Below are 23,444 nucleotides of genomic sequence, written 5' to 3'. Positions count from 1 at the left end.
TAAGGGCAAATCCACTAGTGTAAAAAATATATTATTAGTTATCTGTTGATGAAGATTAGCTAAACTGAATAACAGGATTAAAAACACCAATGCATCATTGATCAGAGATTACAATAAATCACTTGGGATTATTCAACGCTATTTATGCTTGGACCTACAGCTACTCTATAACTATTTGTCCACATGTAAAATTTGGTAGGATAATTTACATTAATTATTATGAGAAACGTTTGATAATTAAGCAACACAATCAGTCAAACTGTTTCTTAACATCTTTTTGCAACTTACATTGCTAATAAAATGGTACTTTTGTACTTTTCACATTCAATGAAAAAAATTGTCTTCAAACTAATTAATTACAGTGATCTAAGGGGATAAGACAATGGCTGATAAATTGATGTATAGCCCCAATGATGATACACAAAATTACACCTTCTGTAGATTTAAATAAGAGCTTGAAACGTTTGATCTCTCAACTTAATGAATCAACCAATCAAAAATCACTAAAGTCCCCAAAGTTGTCAAGCCAAAGAATAAGAAAACGTTATCATAAAACTTTAGGGAATAGTGTAATAAACAGCCCACTGTCCCCTCTCTCTCTAAATTAATAACCAACATTAAACTGCAATATAACTAAGTGGAAATGTAGAAAAAGAATCTTAATCAATGTCAAACTTTAGAAAACTTTTTTTAACTTTCAGCGTGAATAAAAGAATACACAAAGGTCTAGCTTTACAACAGATTACTGAAACAATTTTGGTAATAGGACAGGTCAACCCGCGACCGTGGCTCAACACGTAGCGCATCCGCTCGTCGTCGGTAAGGAGATAGGTTCGAATCTCGGTCCGACCCTGCGTCATAACTAAAGACGTTAAAAATTATTCCAACTGCTACTATGCCAGATGCGCGACGTAAATAGTTAGAGTGGGGGGGGGGATGCTTTGGCCCAAAACAGGCGCAACTCGCTACCATGCACAGTTGGGACTTCTCAGACAAAGGTCGTGCTTCTCAGAGAAATGGTTGTCTCATGAGTGATTGGACGCTTTACACCGCAATCATAAGTATTGTATGTATGTTCCAAGGTGCGTAGAGAGAGGTCTAGTACCCGAAGCGACGACACCTAGCCCCCTAGAGTCTTTAACTCTTAATGGGACAGGTCCCTAGAGTTTTATAAACACGATCTCTCATTCGTAGACTTTAGTAGGTAAGAACTATTTTTCTCGTATTCATTCGAATCCGGTGGATAAGAAACGGTTCTCATTTATACGAAAAAACTATGTCTAGCATCGTATAAAAATCCAGCTTTCTAGGAATATATAAATGTACAATCATAAGAATAAACCTAGTTTTTTTAGCCCGTGCCTTCGGCATCTCGGGGCTAAAAAAAACTAGTTTTAATCTTATAATTGTACATTCTATATCCGCGGAAAGCTGTTTATAATACGATGCGAGAAATAACTATTCAAGTATAGCTTCGAAACAGATTATTATCCGCAGGATTAGAACCGGTTATTAGCATCGTATTACAGGCATTTTTCCACGAATATTGAATAAAAACCATAAAATCACTTAAATTTTTATTTTTATATCCGCTGAAAGCAGTTTATGATACGATGTGATAAATAATTCTTCCAGAATGGCTTCGAAACCGGTTACTGCATCGTATTACAGACAATTTTCCATGAATATTGAAGTAATAATGATAAAATCACTGCTAACAAAACTAGTTTTAATTTTATAAATTTTTTATTTTAATATGCGTGGAAACCTGTTTAGAATATAATGTAATGTATGACTATTACTTACCAAGGAAGAGGAACTACAACAGTGATGAGATCACAGAGCGCCATACCAAAGAGAACTATGTTTGTAGGACTCGCCATGTGTTTTCTAAAAAAAAGTAACATAAAAAATTTATTTTCACACTAGCGGCCACGCCCCTAGAGGCCTCTAGGAGCACTTGAGGATGGGGAAGTCGAATTTGATAACCCAATTTCTTATTTTAGATTTTTAAAGAAAATTTTTAAAAAAATATTTTGGGGGGTAGAATCTTTTTTTTTTTTGGGGGGGGGGGTTGTCCCCCCTCCATCATTTTTGGGGGAGAGGGGGTATTTTTCATTTGGGAAAAAAGTTATAAACCTTCCCGGGACCTATGAGAATCTACCCTGTTAAGGAGAACCTGATCGGTTCAGCGGTTAGCGAGATCCTTCGGTACAGACACACAGACACACAGACAAACAAACATCCTGTTACTTTAGTATAAGGATTTCAAGCAATTTTTGTTTTGGTTGTTACTCATCAAAATCTTGTCTGAACGATTATAGAGTTGCTACGCTCTATAAATTATACCCAACTATTACATGAATCACTAATCAAAGTTTGAAATCGATAGGACAATTCTAACATGCCTAACTTAACGAAAATAGCTATCTGTTACAGACGGACGGACGAACTTACGGACCGACCCTAATTATAGAAAAGCTTCGCTTTTAAAAAAATATATTTAATTTGTTATCACATTTAAAGCAATTTGGTGTAATGGCATTCTTAAAATTTTTTAACTTACTAACAGACTCTAACACTCAATCCATCAGAAAAGTAAGGTTTATGCTTTTGATACAGATTCAATAACATGTAAAAGTGTTGGTTTTGTTAAGTATATTCTTTAATACTCTTTTTTATTTAATTTTTTTTTTAAATGTCACAGAAATATTTAAATTATATTCAACAAGTATTCTTATTTAATATGTTATGTAAGCATCTTTTTTTGCAGTTTGTCCTCAAATAATATTATAATTTGATTAAGATATCTAAAGTTGATTAAGAGAAAATATTGGTAGTATATTAGATTACACCTCAACTAATTCAAGATCTATTTTAATTCAATATTTTAAATGAGAGTTTTTTTGGTCAGTTATATACCCAACCCATGTTAATTTAAGTTACAATATCCTCTTAAATTTTCTTCTTATTAAGAGTTATTTATTGCATTGTATGTATATAGCTGTCCACAGATATTAAAATAAATAATTATATAATTAAAACCAGTTTTGTTAGACACAATGAGCCGAAGCCCTTGGATAACAAACTGGTATAAATTTTATGATTTTCATTTTAATATTCGTGGAAAAGTTTAATATGATGCAACACAAGATTATTTTCATGGCTGAGAACCAGTTCCAATCGGTTTCGAAGCCATACTTGAAATATCAATTCTTAAATTAATTTTTAATAAGAGAAAAGTACATCAATTACTTATATTCTTGACAAAACCAGTAATAACCTTTAATATATTTTATCCAAAGAGTAAGAGATATTATATTATTCTGTTGAAATAAATTAAGTTTTTCTTGTTTCATCTGAAAGTTCTCACTTGGGAATATGAAACCAATCAAGGCTTAATCAGTTGAGAGTAAACAATCAATTTCTACTAAGTGGTCTACTATACATACATAGATACTCTTGTTTCATCAAAAAACAATTCAAATATTTCTTTGATAGAACAATTGTTTATAATTTTTTCTCTAATGTTTAATGCTTTGACATTTTTTAATAAAAGTCCTTTTAAGAAATTAGGAAAGTTTTTAAAAGTATTAGATAACTATTTTCTAGGTTAAAGAATTTTAGTCTACTATCATCAACCTAATATTTTTGATTAGCGAGATACTTTGCCACATATCTATCTATTTTATGTATGCCTTTCCTTCGTGACATTAAGTGACTATTTAATTTTCAAGCAAGTGTTTGAATAGGGAATTTTATTTACACTAATTGACAGCATGTTACTAAAATAAATTAATCAGTAGTAAATTTATATGAAATAATTACGACTTATTTCAATTATTATATTTCCATGAATTTTAAAGTATGAAAAATAAAAATTTTAGCTGTTTTTCCATTAAGCAAAAAAAATTTTAACACATGTGAAATAGGAAAAAAACAATCTTAATTGTAAATCGGTTACTTGGAACTGAAGTGTAAAATAAGCAGTCCCTTGTAGAATATGAGGCTAGAATATGATAAAATAAATTATTTATGAAATAGTAATTTTAAGTGGTTTGTTTAAACCCCCTTAAAGGTGCAACTTTTTCCATTATTATTTAGGACCTCCAGAAAAGGATAATGCAATCAAAAGGTTGTAATAGTTGAGATGGATATAACATAACATATTAAGTCCTCACTTTAAGTTATTATCAACCATACTTCGTTTTATGCAAAACCATTTTTATTGTAATGGACTACCTACACCGGAGATTAAAATGATTAAAATTAAAATTAGAGGATTAACACCTGTTTTGTTAGCCCAGAGATGGGCTGAAGGGCCGGGCTAACAAACCTGACACTAAATTTATGATTTTTGAAAAATTGTCGGTAACACGATGCTCTTCATGATTTTTCAGTATGGTTGAGAGAGAACTGGTTTCAAAGCAATACTGGAATTCATAATGACCTGCTGAGAACCACAAGGATAAGAGAGTTGGCCACAATTGTGATGGAGATCAAGGCAGGCATGATGTATCCATAGATGGGGGACACCATGTTCAGGGGACCCAGCCAGTTGCTAGCATTCACCTAAGTTGGAAGAAAAGTTGGATCATGGAAAGGAAACGAAGTAGAGGGTTTCGTCGAATTTTCACACTAGCTTTTATTCATTTTCTAGCCCCTGCAGGAGGCTCTAACCCTGCGGGGCAATCATTAACATTTACCTAACTTAACCTAACCTAAAATAACCTATCAAAGGATACTGTGAAAATACGACGAAACTCGCTACTTAGTTTTCTTTCCATGATTCGAAAAGTTTTATTAAGTGCTTATTTTTTGGATATATGATTAAGTTAGTGGAGTATACCTATTTGGGATTAAACTGATATTATGTCGACACATTTTGGTGGAATTTTACTTTGTCGATGCTGTAAGTATTGGTGCAAAAAATGGGGACGAACTTCAAATTGATTTGACGGAGCTGATTTTTTTACGTCACAAGTGAAGGGAAAGAAAAGGGAAGGGGGAAATAAACCCCATTGAAAAGAGATGGGGTTTTCCCTTCACTTGTGACATAAAAAAAACCAGCCCCGTCAAATCAATTTGAAATTCGTCCCCATTTTTTGCACCAATACTTACAGCATCCACTTTGTCTTGTTTGGTAACTTTACAAACTATTAACTTTCAAAAGTTATAAAACTTATTTTATCTGAAAAACTTGATTCTTATGTAAGTTTATTTTACCTCACATATATTTGTATATATTTTGTGAAGAATTGAGTTTATTATTGAATTAGATTTTTAGCCTAGGTGCGTGCACTTGATTTTATAAAGAAGGGGGGGGGGGGGGAAGTGCACAGAAAATTGTAACCTCTATCTTTTTCTTCAGAAAGGTAGAAAGGAAAAAATTAGATCCTCCGTCCCCCCGGGCAGAAATTTTTCATGGAGAGTGTTGACAACCCCTCTCAAACACACCCCTGTATACATTGTTTGATTTAAAAGGAAACGAAGCTGATTTAATCAAAAAAGGAAAAAATATTTTCTTCACTTCCCTTTTATAGTATGTTTTTAGTAGTAAAGCTACGTATAAGATTATTTTTTTTGTTAAACCGTCCGAAGGCATCTAGGGGCACTTGTAGTGGGAGAGGGAAGAGGGAAGTAACTTAATGATACTTAAAGAATTAAAACACTTGACAAAATCCTTTTCGCCTAATTTTGTTTAAATCTTTAAGCCAAGTGATTTTTATAAATTTACAACTAATTTTTACTAAATTTTTCTGCAAATTTAATGTGATTTATATGTAATAACCATTCATATCCTAATAAAAAACAAAAATCTTTTTCAGTGATAATTAAATACTTACGTAATTTCAAATATCTAAGATTTCAATTAATTCTAAGATTTTAAAATAAAGCATATTCTAATTACTTTAGGATAAGAATTTTTTTTAATGTGTAAGATTCAAATTTTTATCCTTAGAAGTAGCAGGATGTCTTTTTATGTATCCGTCTATCTATACCAAAGAATCTTGCATACCCACCGAATACGATACGATTCTTCTTTACAATGTAGCTTCACATCGGTCCTGGGAAGGTTTATAACTATTTCGGTGTATTACAACCCCCCAAACAAATATTTTTTTTCTTTTTATAAAACCTCAAAAAAGTTGAAAGAAAAGTGAAAATGAAATAAATTGTTCAATAATCTTGAACAATTGAGATGGAAAAGTTTTTAAATTACATGATAATTCTAAAAGTTTCTACGCTGCAGGCATATCAAGAATAAAGTACAACAAGGATGACATCATCCATAAATTATGTCATTGTATATGGTGACCTATGGAGGGGGTGGGGGGGGGGGAAGGCTCTTATGACTAAGATTTTTATAACTACTAAAACTGATTGAGTTCTCCTTTTTAGGAAAGCTTTTCATAGGTCCCGTGGTAGTTTTAGCTATTTAACACCTTTTTGATTTTTTACTATTTTCTTATCTTTTTGAATATAAAACCCCTGATGCCAGGGGCGCAGCCGTTAGTCTTTCTATTAAAATGTGAGGGAATTTACATATTTGTAGAACAATGAACAATAAAGGAAGCAAAAACTACTCACTAATTTTAAATATTACTTCCTTAATAACTTTTGGCGAGGCCATTTTTTTGTCATTTTATGTCTTTGTGTGTGTGTAAAAAAGTGTATTTTATGTGTAAAATGTTTGTTCAGAGGTTTTGATTATCACGAAAGGCCCACATTATAAATAAGAGTTTAGGCACAGGGTGTCTACCTTAAAAACTCACAATTTTTGTGTAAAACAGAAAGGAGAGAGGGTACATTGAGCTGTTTATTAAACTAGTCCCTAAATTTTTATGATAACGTTTTCTCATTCGTTTGCATAACAACTTTGGGGACTTTAATTGAATTTTGATTGAGTGGTTCATTAAGTTGAGTGAGCAAAGTTTCAACTACCAATTGTCTTTTACAAAAGCGGTAATTTTGTGCATCATCATTGGGAATGTAAATCATTTAATCATTATCTTATCACTTTCGATCTCTGGTATAACAAAGCAATAGATGCTAAAATTCATGCAAAAAAACTAACTTCAAATTTGCAATAAAATTTTCCAAATAAAAAAAGTTTTAAATCAAGCATAAAATGCATATTTTTAAAATCGCCCTGTGTATTAAATATAGGCCTAGGCTATTAATAAGAGTCTAAACTTATATAATGGGTATAATTTATCAAATTATATTTGGGAAAATATTAGAGTAAGTGTTTTTGCCAGGGATAGACTAACGCGCATAACCATTCAATAAGTCGAATAAAAAATAAGATATATTTTTCTCGTATTCATTCGAATCCGGTGGATAGGAACCGGTTCTCTTCCATACGAAAAAACTACGGTACCTCGGGGCTAAAAAAACTGGTTTTAATTTCATAATTGTACATTCTATATCCGCGGAAAGCCGTTTATAATACGATGCGAGAAATAACTATTATCGCGTAGTCGTTGGATAGATACTTAATGTTTTTTCTTGCCCCTATGGGAGGGCTTACGCCTGCGGGGCACCAATTATGCTTGCCTTCCCTGAAATTAACTAGGTCTAATCCCTAATACTATTACTGTAGTGAAATATCCCCCCCCCCTTTTTTTTAGAAAATAAGATGGGAGCCATGGGGAGGGGAGTGTGTAAAACTTTATAGGATATCTCCAATGAACTATCCTATTATATAAACAAGGATGACAACATCCATAAAAGCGAAGCACTGAAACGGTAGGACAAACGAACATTAACACTTATATAGTGTCAGAACAGAATAATCAGAATATAAATGTATAAGAGTTAAAGCAAAATTGTAAGTAAATTTGTTGAAAAATTGCTTTATAAAGGATAATGTTTATGGACATACTTACATATTTAGGACTTGATTATAGAGTTGCTTCGCTTATAACATTATACTTTGTTGTCCCAGGAATCAATATATCAAAAATCAGATCAATCGGGTAATTAGATCACATAAGAATTTGTTGTTAAAAAAGTAAAAAAATCAACATGTTTAAAATGGACATACTGACATTTTGGTAATGATTATAGAGTTGCTACGCTTTTAAATCGTACCTAACTACTAAAGGAATCAAAATACAAAATTTGAAATCGATAGGACAATTCTAACATGCCTAAATTAACGAAAAAAGCTATCCGTTACGGACGGACGGACGGACGTACAGACGGACGGACGGACGTACAGACAGACGGACGGACGGACGTACGGACGGACCGACCCTAATTATAGAAAAGCTTCGCTTTTAAAAGATTGTAAAAACTTCCTTCTCCTGTAGGGGCGAAGCCCCATAAAGGCTAATGGCAAAGAAATTTTAAATAACAATAATAAAAGCAAAAATTTAAAGGTTTTAAATAATATAAATAAATATAAAAAGTTATAAAATGTTATAAAGAGTTATAAAATGTTATAAAAAACAGAAAATATCTAAATTTTTTTTTTGAAATTCTCCCCTGAACCTTCAGAAAAAAAGCCCCTAGAGTCTAGGGGCGAAGCCGCTAGTATTATATAAAGTAGTAAAGCTATTTTATTTTCATTTTTAAGTTTTTTGGTGGTTTTAGGCTATTTTTTTGTCCCCTCCCTCTTTCTCTTGAGAACAGAGCCCCTTAATGCTACGGGTGCATCGGAAATTTTAAAGGAATATAAACTTTTCTTAAGATAAAAATCCTCATAAATTCTGTTATACCATACTTTTATTCAATTTACATGTATAAGAGGATTTTTTTTCTTTTAGTGTTACATCTTACATTTAGATCTTATGTAAAATTTTAAAACATTGTTAACGTTAGAAAACCAAATTTAGAGTTATTATTTTGATATTTTTAGCACACTTTATAACCATTTGATTTTTGTAAGAAGATTTTTTTATATTTACTTAAATCTACAAAAGTTATTATACTTATATGTGTTTAATTGACAATATCTGCGTAACTGGACATTTTATTTTTTATTTTCCTCTTATTCATATAACATTAAAGTTATATTTATGTATATTAAATCTTTATTTAGACAATGTCTTCCCATTCTAAGTAATTGTATTATTATGCAGGGATCTTAAGGGATAAGACAATGAACGATAAATTGATGACCATCCCCAATTATGATACACAAAATTTCCCCTTCTGTGGATTACAATTAGTGGTTAAGTCGTTTGAACACTTAACTTAATTAACCAACCAATCAAAATGCACTAAATCCCCAAAGTTGTTAAGCCAACTTATAAGAAAACGTTATTTTAAAAAATTGGGGGACTAGTGTAATAAACAACCCAATGTCTCCTCCCTCCCTCCATAATTATTATGTGTCAGAATGTAATTAATTACTTGTTAATTTACATTTGTTGCCAATTATTCCCAACAAATGTAATAATTAATCCATACAACTGAGCAAAAATTAATATCTTATTACCATTCTTTATTACAAAGTAAAAATGGTGTGTGTTTAAGGTTTGTTCGCTAAGTTCTCATAAACGGCTGAGCTGACCGTTTCAAAATTTTCAGGAAAGATTAGCATGGTCTAGGGCGCTATTAGGCAAGGGGGTGATATGTTTTTTTTTATAATTTATTGTTCATTAACCTTTACATTATTACAAATCTTATTTTTCAGTGTCCAGAAATTTTATTTACCTGATAGCATAGTCCAGAAGAAAGGCAGCTTGAAATAAAAAAAAAGAATTAATTTAGCTTTTTATAATAAGATTGAGGGTGTCTATCTGTACCAAAAGATCTTACAAACCGCTGTGGCAAGAGAAATTGACCCTTGACAAAATATTTCCAAAATTAGAACAAATTTGGTGACCTCTTTTTCCCCCTTTATGCCTCTTGAGGCGAACGCAGCCGGTATCAATAAATATGATAATAATTAGGTCTCTGTAAAAGAAATATAATATTACTTGTGCACAAAAATCATATCAATTTTCAGGTCAAGTAAAAAATACAAAGGATTTTTAGGTAAATTTTAATGGGTGATTTCCAAGGGTTTAGAAGTGGATTTTAACCTTTACTATAAAAAAAAACGCATAAAATTACTTTTTTTATGTTATCAAAATGTTGTTGTCAATTTAGGGAAACTACAAAATCATATTTCTTCGTATTTTTTACTTAATCCCAATTTTCTAATTTATATATAAATAACAGAAAAGAACATTTCATCGGAAGCTTAATGTATTCTTTTTTGTATTTGTGAACGTACATAAAATTGTTATGACAATAATGTACTGATCAGAATAAGTATTTTGAACCTGCGGAAACCAAAGATGCAAAATAGTTATTCTATAGAACTATTGAGGTGGTCTTTGTACAAATTTTAAAAAGCTAAAATTTTATAAAAAATTCAAATGAGAATAAATTATTTGTAGCACAGGTTCTCTATACTTCTCTATAAATACCAGACCATGAGTCTGTTATTTAGCCGAGAGTGATTATTATTTTTATCAAACTTCCTTGTTTGTTGGCGAATTTTTAAAAAATCACTAATTTTGTCATTGTGTTTAAATAGTATTCCTGCAGAGATTCTTATAGACAGTAATTCTTAATATTTTTCAACTTAAAAGTTTTCGAAATACATTTTCAATTCTTTTTATGCAGCTTCTCTCTATATTTGATTTTCTCGTATTCATTCGAATCCGGTGGATAGGAACCGGTTCTCATCCATACAAAAAAAACTATGTCTAGCATCGTATTATAAACCACTTTCTATGAATATAAAGATGTACAATCGTAAGATTAAAACCAGTTTTTTTAGCCCGTGCCTTCGGCACCTCGGGGCTAAAAAAATGGCGCTAATCTTATAATTGTACATTCTATATCCGCGGAAAGCGGTTTATAATACGATGAAAGAAATAACTATTATTCAACTTACCTATCATTACTTCCATTATTAATTGCCTGTTCAACAAAATCAAACTCAAATTCGTCACTAAGGCTCATAATGAGCTAAGAACTCACAGCAGATTTTCAATTGTTCTAAATAATTTTCTATATTCTAAACTCAAATAATTATTTTATTTTATTTAAAACACTTTCTATTTTAATGGTAGATGTTACTCGTTCTACGTGTAACTAGAGATTAAAACGGATGAACATTAATATATTTCTCTCAGTGTATGAGTTTTTTACTCTGGGGGCAAATCAGAGCTTGGTCTAACTAAATCTCCGACCAATTCAACGGAGTAGATTTCTCCGATACTCCATGGAGAAAAAATAATTTCATATTATATTACATTTAAGGGATATTTTTTTCCGTAGGAATTAAATCATGTTTCCAAATATAAAAAAGCGTTATTAACATATCCGCGGACAACTGTAAAAAAACCTTTTATAATATTTCTTATTTCTTTAAAGCTTTTTTTTCATATTTATTATTTAGTACATAAAATAGTTTGAATTAGTTTTATAATTAATGTAAGTTTGACTTCAGCAAAATGTTTGACTTAAAAATGTTGACGAAGACGAAGCTTTTCTATAATTAGGGTCAGTCCGTCCGTCCATACTTCCGTAACGGTTAGCTATTTTCGTTAATTTATACATGATTGAATTGTCTTATCGATTTCAAACTTTGCTTGATGGCTACGATTAATCTCTAATAATTAGGTACAACTCTAAAACTGTACGTCCATTTTAAACAGAGTGATTATTAACTTTTTTTTGACAACAAATTTGTGTATGATATAATTATCCTATTTGTCTAATTTTTGTGTGTAACAATGATGCCTAGGACAAAATGGCACAATATCATTGTGGATATATCATATAACTTTCTTGATCCGTTTGTCTGTCTGTTATGCTTTAGAGGACAATAAATTATTTAATTATTTAAAGGCTTAGAAATTTTGGGTATAGTCCCTTTCGTAACATCGCACCTTGTGGGGCGATTCTTCGTATTTTTCACAGAAGCTCTTCTCCTATATCTAGCCCCTGCGGGGGGCTCTAACCCTGCGGGGCCAATTACCTTACCCTGTGGGGCAATCACCTGATCCAATATAACCTAACCTAAAATAACCTATAAAAAGCCATTTTAAAATTACGACGAATCGCCCTTATGGGGCGATGTTACGAAAGGGAATATTCCCGAAATTTCCTATTCCATTATCCTCGTTTGTTTTTCTTTTATGACCTCTTAACATCTGCTATTTGTCTGTTTGTCTTATTTGTTGAGATTCGCTCTAATTGATGTTGCCATCTTTGTTGAAATATCAAAATTGTAAGTAAGTGGTTGAAAAACTGCTTAAAAACAGGATACTATTTCAGGACACACTTACATTTTAGGACTATTTAGAGATTATTCGCTTATAACATTGTACTTTGTTGTCCTAGGAATCAGTATTCCAAAAATCAGATCAATAGGATGATAATATCACATAAAAGTTTCTTGTTAAAAAGGTTAAAAATTAGCATGTTTAAAATGGACGTACGTATATACTGGTAGAGATTATAGAGTAGTTACAGGAATCACCAGCCAAAGTTTGAAACCTAGTAATAGTGTCTGACTGATTATGACGTAAGAAAAAAAATTAGCCAATGAGAGGCCACTATAAATTTTAACATTGGTCAATAATGACCTCTCATTGGCTAATTTTTTTTTCTTACGTCATAATTAGTCAGACACTATTACTGGGTTCAAAGTTTGAAATCGCTGGGACAATTCTAACATGCCTAAATTAACGAAAAAAGATATTCGTTCCGGACTTACGGCCGGACCGAAACTAATTATAGAAAAGCCTCGCTTTTAAAAAGAAGTTTATCTTATATTTAATTATATTGAGTGTATCATACAATTATCTTTTATGGATACTTTGTGATAGCTTCATATTTCTAGTAGCGCAGATACTCTACAATTAAGCTTACGTCCCACCGTCCGTTGTAGAGTATGAATTATTAATTCTTTCGAATTAAAAGATAGGCAGAGGGAATGGTTTAAATTTGATTTGCAATTCTGCTTTGTACGGTTGACTATTCATTAATTATACTTATTTTTTACTAAAATCAATAAAAATTATAAAACAAATTTACTTACGATTTTGTTTAGACATGTACATTAATATTCTGCTTATTCAGTTCCAGTCACTCTACATGTTTAAATGTTTGTTTGTCCTATCGTTCCAGAGATCCTCTTTAACGAATGTTGTCATCCTTGTTCTATAATGATTTATGATACCTTTAGGGTATTATAAACGGAGTGGATACAAACCCGCGAAAATTACAAAACCGCGAATGATACAAAACCGCGAATGTTACAAAACCGCGAAATTACAAAACCGCGAGTGTTACAAAAGTATAACTATGTAGGAAATTTTTAGAATTTATTTTACAAACTAAGAGAAAACAAATTAATGAACAATTTATGTATCCAAAAACAAAACAAAAAGTGAATTTTAAACTGTGTCACGGTTACCAAACAGGAACTGTTTCATGTTTCATCTTATTCTCTTAAAAGCATTGATATCATATTAGCCAGTTTATAATATCAGAATTACAAATTATTGAAATGAGTTAAACGAAAAATTATGGTTTAAATTTTTTGCTCCCCCCCCTTTCTTATTTTCAATCTAATTTAAAGTAAAGGGAGGGTGGGGAATTGGTGGTGACCAGGGTATTTTGTGTGAAAGCACCCGGAATCTACAATATATCTGTGACATCATAGATAAGATAAAAATAGATTTATCTTCCATTCAATTCAGAGATTAAATAATGAAAGCATATGCATAGTACTTCTTACTCCATTTGTTTTATAGCGTAGCTACTCTACAGTAATGTTGTCTACGTCACAACATTATGAAAGAGTTGCCCAATTGTTCTTACTTTTCAAGTCCAATTTCTATTTCTTGTCACTTAAGGTGGGAGGGGAAAACTTTCCTCTTCAATTTGAGTTTTAAAAATGAAAAAAACATACCAATTAATTTTTTTCGAGGGGGGGGGGGGGGCGGGCGGGTCATTTTTATAAGGAGGGAGGAGATAACTAACCCAAAAAGAGTAAAAAAAACCTTCCCTGGAAACTTCCTTACACAGGTAAACCATGTCGGTTCAAAGGTTAGCGAGATCCTTTGCTACAGACAAAAAAGCTTAATACTTCATGTAAAAGGATTTACATAAATATTTAGTAAGAAATATGTTTTAGTCTCTAGCCAAGATTCTTTTGGGGACAAACTAAAGTCAAAATTAAAGAATAGTTATTTCTTTCATCGTATTATAAACCGCTTTCCGCGGATATAGAATGTACAATTTTAAGATTAAAACCAGTTTTTTTAGCCCCGAGGTGCCGAAGGCACCGGCTACAAAAACTGGTTTTAATCTTATGATTGTACATCTTTATATTCGTAGAAAGCGGTTTATAATACGATGCTAGACATAGTTTTTTCGTATTGATGAGAACCGGTTCCTATCCACCGGATTCGAATGAATACGAGAAAAGTAGTTCTTTCTATTACTTTATCTAAAGGGTTAAAGGGTTCATAGTATAAGAGAACTGTATTCAATTGGAAATAAAGGATCTCGCTAACCACTGAACCAATATGGTTCTCCTTTAGGATAGGTCAAGGGAAGGTTTATAACTACATATTTTGAGTGGGGGTTCCACCACCCTCCAAATAAAAATTAATCCTAGAAAAAAGTGACACTACAATTAAAAGTATGGGGAACCGCACACCCCCTCAACATGCGAGCCAATCACCTAACCCTGTGGGGCAATCACCTAACCAAATATAACCTAAAATAACCTGTAAAAAGCCATTTTCAAAATACGACGAATCGCCCCTTATGGGGCGATGTTACGAAAGGGACTAATCCCAGCTTTTTTTGTCTGTAGTGAAACATCTCACTAAACGCTGAACCGATATTGTTCTCCTTTACAGTGAGGCATCTTATATATCGTGAGATGGTTTTAGACTATTTTATTTTTTGAGATTAAGTTTGGTATGGTTTAGGGCTATTTTTCTGCACCTTTCATATTTCTTTAAGTATAGAGCCCCACGATGATAGGGGCGCACCAGCTAATTTATAAATAAAGTAACAGGATCGATATGATAACAGAATTATCTTGTCCTTAAAATATCTCTTGTAAAATTAAACTTAGGTTTTTTAAATAGCTTGGACATTGTGGATAGAATAAATATTACGTTCTATAAATCCTCCCTGAAATAATAAAAATTCGACTTACCTTTGTAAACAAAGGGCTTTTTCTACCACTGGCCTTTCCCTTCCTTCCATATAATAATTTGATACAGAAGGGTACTTTGTTAAGCCCTTCCTCACCCCCTCTCTAGAAATAAATTAAAAATTAGATTGAGGGGTAGTTTTTGTTTGTTTTTTCCTTGGTTTGTTTAAAACTAAAGGTTAGGTTAGGTCTAGTTATTTGGGTTTCCCTACAGGATAGAGGCACCACAGGGTTAGGGGCAGGCTCTTCACAGTAGTTAGGTACACTCCTTAATTTCAATTTATTTCACAAATTAGGGGGGGGGGGTTGCTTAACAGACACTTTGTGTGAAAATATTCAGAAGAGTAGCTCATAAAATAGAACAAGTATAGAATGTAGCATAAGAAATAAAAACCATAAAACTCAGCCATATAGGTATAGTCATTACAAAACAATTATGACAACATCCAAAAAAGCGAAAGTCAGTAAATCAGACGGATAAACGAGAATATACATAGTTTCAAAAAAATCTTTCAAATTTTAAAAATGTTTATCTTTGCCTTTATCCATGATTTTAATGACTGTAGTCCCATGTTTAATAGTCAAATGTTACATCTTTAATAGGCAAATTTGGCAACGTTTTAAACTTATTCATCCAGGGTGGGATGGGACATTTGAGTGTAAATTATAAACTGGTCCCCAAAGTTTTATAAACAGTTCTGTTATTAATAAAAACATAGGAGACTTTTATCATATCTTGATTGGTTGGTCAAAACTTTTTTTACCAATAAATTTAATCTACAGAAGGGGTATTTTTGTTTGTTTAACATTATTTTAGGCGTCCATCAATTTATCGTCTGTGGTCTTATCCCTTAAGATCCCTATATAGATAGATAGATAGATATTTATTAATTCCACTAATTATAACAATTATTATATAAGTTCATTACATTGAATAAACAATATCAATAATAAGATAATTAATATAACTAGGAAGATCATGGCACTACATTTGTATAATAGATACTATTGTAGATTTACCCATGACTTAATTATAATTTTCATGTTACTGATTGTGAGAAGACGGCGGAGGACAAGGCAGGCTGAAGGCTGAGAGTATGTTTATAAGTAATTATTTTATGGACATGTACAAGGGTTACTGTGTAGGTTTTAGTAGCAGATATTGCAGTTATGATCGCTACAGTTTATGAATAGTTTGTATTTATCTATAAAGTGTTTTAGTATTGCTTTTTTAAATTTTTTTCTGTTTTTTATTTGTTTTAATTCTATATTTAGTTCATTCCAGTCTTTGGGAATGGTAAATTTTGTTATAGATGATTTGTTTGCTCCGTTTATTTTCAAGTTCCAAATATTCCTGCGTAGTCTCTCATGTGGAACTTCTTTTTTTATTAAGTTTAGAATTGCAGTTGGTGCGTATTCATAGAAAACGGAGTGTCCTATTAATAGGTTATTGTATGTGATTAGATCTTTGAATTTAAGAATTTTGTATTTCTTAAAGAGTGGTTCAGTGTGGATTCTTCGTGATGAACCATGTATGTTTAAAATGATACGTTTTTGTATAGTAGTGATTGTATTTAAAGCTTTTGTGTTGTTTGGTGCCCAAATGCTAATTCCATATTCTATGAAAGGCTTTCCTAGTGCATTGTAGCATAGTATTTTTTGCTTTGTTGGAATCTCTTTTTTTATGTTTCTTAAGATATGATTGCATGTATTTAATTTACTTATTGTTTTATTGATGTGGCTATCAAAATTTGCTTTTTCATCTAATAGAAATCCTAGGAATTTGAAAGAGGATTCTTGAGTATTAATGTGATTGCTTTTAACAGTTTGTATGATGGTATCGTTTATTTTTATGTTAATTTCTTGTTTTGTGTTGAAATTTATAATTCTGGTTTTAGTGGGGTTTAGGGTTAGTTTATTGTGGTTGAACCATTCAGTGATTTCTGCCATTATAGTGTTTCCTAGGGTTTCTATTTCTGTTTTGTTTTTGCCACTTACTGCAATCATGGTGTCATCTGCAAAGAGGTTTATGAAGCATTTGATCATGTCTGGTAAATCATTTATATAAATGATGAAAAGTAATGGTCCTAGTATTGATCCTTGTGGCACCCCAATTTTTGAAGCTAGAAAGTTGGAGAATTTTTCTCCGATTTTGCATGTATGTGTTCTGCCATTTAAATAATTTTTGAACCAGTTGAGTTCTGTATTTTGTATTCCTATTTTTTTTAGTTTGGTTAGTAGTATGTTTATGTCAACGGTGTCAAATGCTTTGGTAAGATCTATGAATATGGAAGATGTTGACATCTTATTATCTTTGTCCTTTTCGATTTTTTCCATAGTTGCAATCATTGCATGTATGCATGAGTGTAATGATCTGAATCCAAATTGCTTGCATGAAAGTATATAGTTTTTTTCTAAGTACATTCTTAGTTGGTGAGCAACAACTTTTTCAAGCACTTTGGAAATGGCATTTATAAGAGCGATTGGTCTGTAGTTGTTAGGATCGGTTTTGCTGCCTTTTTTGTAGATTGCAACGATGATTGCTGCTTTTAATCTGTTGTGAACAATACCTGAATGTAGTGAGCTGTTTATTATATTAGCTAATACTCTGGGTATTTTTTGTAAGATGGTTTTGATTATGACACTTGGGATTCCATCTGGTCCTGCAGATAGTTTAGGTTTTAGTGTCTTATTTATTTTTGTTATATCATCAGCTGTTATGTTTTTGAATTTGAACCTAGTGTTTTGTTCATGTATGTTATTTATGTATTCTTGTTGTTTGGTATTGTCTGTATGAATTTTATTTGATAGCTCTGTACCAATTCCGTTAAAGAATTTGTTTAGCTCTGTAGCAATGTCGATATCTTCAGTTAGTTCTTTATTGTTAATTATTATTTTGTCAGGTTTAGTATTTTTTTTGTTATTAGTGTGTCTGTTTGTGGCTTTGTTGATTGATCTCCACATAGCTTTGGAGTCGTGTTTAGTTTTTTTGAATTCATTTTCATAGTATTTAATTTTAGCTTTCCTAATTTTGGATTGTAGCTCTTTTTTAAACTCTACGTGTTGTGTGTTATGTAAAGGTAGTTTACTTTTAAGTTTTTTAAGGTATAATTTCCTTTCAATTTTGAATAGTTTCTTAATCTCGTCATCTATCCATGGCGAAGCATTGGTGTCTTTTTTTTTATCTTTTCTTAAGGTGTATTTTTTGTTTGGGAATGATTCATTAAATATATTGTCTATTTTATTGAAAAATTTGTTCCATTTGTCAATTGTGTTGTTTGTATTGAGAATGTGTGACCAGTCTTCATTGATTAGTTTATTTGAGAAGTGGTTTATGTTGTCAGTGTTAAATTTTCTGCGGTGATAAGTGTTGGTAGTATTTTTGTAGGTGATATCTGTTTTTTGAATGGATTTAATGATTAAGAAGTGGTCAGTAATTGAGTTGCATATGATATAGTTTTTACTGTTATTATAATTATTTGATAGTATATTATCAATGATAGAAGCAGTGTTATTAGTGACTCTAGTGGGTCTGTTGATTAGGGGTATTATGTTTTGATTTTCAAAGGTCTGGTAGAATTTTCTAATACTTTCCATAGTGTTATATTTAAGGATGTCCATGTTTAGATCTCCAAGTATATCATAGTTAGTGTTTGGGAAATGTGTGTCCTTATATTCCAAGAGCAGTTTAATATCTTTAATGCAGTTTTCGATGTCATGTGTACATTGTGAAGGGGGTCTGTAGAGAGTTGAAAGGATATTGGTTTTGTTTTTTGTTTTATATTCGATGGTTAGGAATTCAATATGACCCTTTATAACTGTCATTTCTTTTATAACTTTGAAGTTTATGTAATCTTTGCAGTATATGCTAACCCCCCCCCCTCTTTTGTTTTTTCTAAGTAATGTTGCTGGTTCGTGGTATCCAGGAATGATAAGGTTATTAATGTTACCCCATACTTCTGTGAAGCATATTATATCTATGTTAGAGTTTAATTCATTTAGTAGATATAGAAAATTATTTGAATTTTTGTCAATGCTCCTAATGTTTTGATGAGCTATGCTGAAGTGTTTTAGGTTTTTGATGTGAGAGCAATCAACATTATAATAAAAAAAGTTATACAGGGAGATTGATGTCTATAAAGAGAATAGTTATTTCTCGCATCGTAATATAAACAGCTTTCCGCGGATATAGAATGTGCTATTATAAGATTAGAACTAGATTTTTTAGCCCCGAGGTGCCGAAGGCCCGGGCTAAAACAACTGGTTTTAATCTTATGATTGTTCATTTCTATATTCGTAGAAAGCTGGATATAATACGATGCTAGACATAGTTTTTCGTATGGATGAGAACCGGTTCCTGTCCACCGGATTCGAATGAATACGAGAAAAAGCTTTAATAACAAGCTAATAATATACTAGTCAAAAAATACTTAATTTTATATATATTTACAAAATATGTGATTTTAAAAAAGTAATAATCAACCAGACATTAATAAGTGACTTAAAATTAGGGCTTGGCAGCCACGATTCAGGGTCGCCAAAGCCAAAAATCTAAACCCGCAAGGTGCTTGGTTTTATTTTACTGTTTTACTGAACAGTTAGATTGTCATATTAGAACATCAAGTTATTTTTATAGCTGTAAAACTTCGATTTTCCAATGCCTAATAAGTAAATGACACAAAGCGACTGAGCACTGCAAATAGCTTTTAGATAAGAGTTTTTACATTCGGTCTTGTAAAACACCAAATTTGAATTATTGGTTCTTCCCAAAAATGCAATAAATCTAATCGCCCCAATTTTGAAGGAAAGAGAATTGAAAATGAAAATGTACAATTTGAATAGATTCTTAGCAGACACAAAATTCATATCTGTTTAAAATTGAAAGAAAGTTTATTTTTGTAGACCTCTATTATTGAAAAAAATCTATTTTGTTGAAGCCCGGAGAATCAAAAATTTGAAGCTTGGTAGCTCGTCACGAATGTGGCAGGCGGAGATCCTTACCACTCCAAAATGGGTTAAATAAAAATCACAAAAGTTAGGACACGTTCTTTAAAATAATGGCGTAACTTTAAAAATAAGGTATGTGACTGTGCCTTGACTTTAAAATAGCGGCAGGAGTGCCCTAATAATAATTTTAATCGTGAACTAATAGTTTTAGAAATTTTCAAAAAAAGAAATATTTTCTGCAAAAAAGAAACCTAACCAAAACTTCTTCATAAGTTGTTTTTCATTTTGTTGGACTTCAATGAAAATTCTTATCACATGAAAAAACACTTTTAACCTACTTTAATACAATATATTAGTGGCAACGCCCCTAGCCATGATCTTTGTCATAACAATTTTTTGGGGGAGAGGGTAGCAAACCTTGACACTAAATACCTCTCTTGGACAACAACTAAACTTTCCTGAAAATTGTGAAACGTCATCTTAAAGCCATAGATTTAATTATCTTGTATGGTTCCTATTTTTCGCCATTAGATAGAATTTTAAAAAAGAAAATTTTACAAATACTTCTATCCTTCTCTCAAAGACCTAAATTTGAAATATGGAAAAAAAGGATTTCAAAGAGCTTTACTGGATTTAGAATTTCAACATTAAACAAACTTTACATTGTATTTATAATTTTAAAGAATTGAATAATAGAACAAAACTTATGCCTAGCGTACAGAAAAGTATGGATGGGGGGGGGGGGGGAGGGGTATTACGATTTGATTTTAAATTGGGAGGGTGGAGATACGCTCTCCTAAAATAGTTAAAAACCTTCCCTGTACCTAAAAAAAAGCTTAATTGCAAAGGAAAACCAAACAGATGTCATTTTTTTACAATTTTATAAAAAAAAAACATTGGCGCACTTGTATAAACACCTTATCGCTAACAAGTTTTGGAATAGATAATCCAGAATTATCCAGTTCAAAGGGAATGCAGAAAGAGAGGGGGTGAATCTAGTTTGAAGAGATCCGAAAATAGTTATGATTGTTATGTTCAGGTTTAAGGTATAACCAACAAGTGAAATAAATCTTAAATAATAATTGGAGGGCACATAAAGAAGTCATCAATTTTACTATATGTTGCCCCCCAAAGACAGCTGAAAAATACGTATAGGTTTCGTGATTTTTTAAAAATGAATTTCGTTACTGATATAAGCTGGGTTATGTTACCTTTTATGACACAAAAAGACGTAAAATCTATGTGCTAAACGAAAACTAATATAAAACTTATTTAGGTTATGTGTGTGTGTGTGTGTGTGTGTGTGTGTGTGTGTGTGTATTTGTGTGTGTGCGTGTGTGTGTGTGTGTGTATTTGTGGGTGTGAAGAGTGTATTTGTGTGTGTGCGTGTGTGTGTCGATAAAGACAAAAAGAAAAAGACAGAAAAGGAGGATATAAAAATAGAGGTATAATGGACCGTCTTATTGCATGAAAAAAAATATTTATTACCCTAGATGGCCAATCAGATGTAATAATCCGTCTAACCAGAAATAAAATTTCAAGCCGACAAGGCTTTTAAGAAAAAGTTACTTTTATAAAGTGTAGCTAAAAGGTAAAAATAAGTATTTATTTTTAAATTTATGTATTTACCTATAATACAAAGTAGCTTGATGTCTATCCGTCAGTCCTTTAAGATCTCGGTAACCACTGAACCGATAGGATTCTACTCTTCAGGGATTATACCTACTGGTCCTGTGGTGGTTTTAGGCTATTTTCTTGGGGGGGGGGACACCCCCAACCAACTTGAAAACATCCCTCCCCCTCCCAATTTTTTAAACAGAATTTTTACGAATTTTGCGAATTCGCTATTTTTTCATGGAAATTTGCGATTCATTTTATTTAGGGGCTAGAGGCTAGTCTTATTATTTACTATAATATTATATCTTATGCTAAAACGACCAATAATTAAAACAAACAAAAAAAAATCCAAAACATACCATAGTTAATCTAGAGTTTTTTATGTCTACTATAAGAATGTTGTAAACTTGGTTTATCTTGCAGTTCCACAAAATTGATTCCAGGGGACAACTCCCATAAAAACATAGAAAATTTAACAATAGATTACCCATTTATACCAACAACGAAATTAATTGGTAAAAAATCCCGAAACCTATTCACATTTTTCAGCTGTTATAGGGGGTCAACACATTGTAGATTTGATGATATTTGCAACTGCTCCCCAAAAATTATTTTAGATTTATTTGGTTTGTTAGCTATACCTTATTCCTGTAGATTACCAAGCAAGAATCAGTATTTTTAAAAATCAGATACATAGGATAATTATAACATACAAAAATTTATCATCAAGAAAGAAAATAAATCAGGATGTTTTGAATGGACGTACGGACATTCTGGAAACGATTATATAGTTGCAACGCTACCTAAATCGTACCTTAGTAAATCATCATGCAATGTTTTGAAATTTATAGAACAATTCTAACATGTTACGATTAACAAAGAGGAGGAAATTGTTATGGACAGACAGTCGGACCTACCCTAATTATAGAAAAGCTTTGCTTTTAAAAACAGACTTGCAGACTGCGATGAATAGATGTAAATATATACTTCAGGGACTAGCTGGGATACTAAAAGTTTTTTTTAAATGCAATTTATTCATTTATCACTTTAAAGGATTTAAAGATTAATATAAAAGCTAATCTCTCTTTTTTTTTTATAAAAAAATACTCATATTTCAAAAATTATTAATTTCTATCCTTTTCAAAGGAAATTAGATGAGACAACTTAATGAAAATTTGATACTTTTTTTTATAAAAATACATACATTTTATAAACACTGAAAAGCAATAAGCTTATTTTTTTTAAAACTTTAGAGGGTTTACAAAGATGTACACTATAAATATAGGTGTAAAAGTCTATTGCAAACAAATATGTCAACATCCATACGTATTAAGATATATAAGTTTTCCGGAATTTTAATGTTAGGGGGAGATTTAAAATCTGCATCAAATTTTAAGGATTTTTTATAAAATTCGTTTTTTTGTATAATTCTTTATCTAAAAGCGGAAATGCATTTTAAGTTAATTAATTTTGACCAATCACGCTTGGTTTTTTATTAAATGAATAAGTTAGGGTACAATGTTTGGCACTTTCGATATAAGTAAATGATAATAACAAAGCCACAGAATACGATAGTACCTTCAGAAAAATCGATGAAAATAGTTTTCATACTAAATTTTGGTTTTTTATATTTTTTCTAAAATGTCATGACAGAAGATGCAAAATGTCGTCTTAGTTTTTTGAAAGGATT

The 23,444-nt window shown here is 31.5% G+C and overlaps 1 protein-coding gene across 1 annotated transcript in view; it reads right to left on the bottom strand.

Annotated features, from left to right (window-relative positions):
• The window catches only part of LOC145318536 (sex peptide receptor-like), a 33,044-nt gene extending 21,977 nt beyond the window's left edge, over positions 1-11,067 (bottom strand). The window contains exons 1-4 of the mRNA XM_080159852.1: positions 10,901-11,067; positions 9,667-9,694; positions 4,451-4,572; positions 1,807-1,890 (exon numbers count right to left, since the gene is read on the bottom strand). Of these exons, the coding sequence (XP_080015978.1) occupies positions 1,807-1,890; positions 4,451-4,572; positions 9,667-9,694; positions 10,901-10,968 (302 nt within the window). The 5' untranslated portion in view covers positions 10,969-11,067. The remainder of the gene's footprint in view (positions 1-1,806; positions 1,891-4,450; positions 4,573-9,666; positions 9,695-10,900) is intronic.
• Between the last annotated feature and the right edge of the window lie 12,377 nt (positions 11,068-23,444).

The sequence above is a fragment of the Acartia tonsa genome, chromosome 5 (genome assembly GCF_053477335.1).
Source record: "Acartia tonsa isolate MP-2025a chromosome 5, ASM5347733v1, whole genome shotgun sequence".
Taxonomy (NCBI): Eukaryota; Metazoa; Arthropoda; class Copepoda; order Calanoida; family Acartiidae; genus Acartia; species Acartia tonsa.
This window is presented reverse-complemented; position numbering and strand designations above follow the sequence as displayed.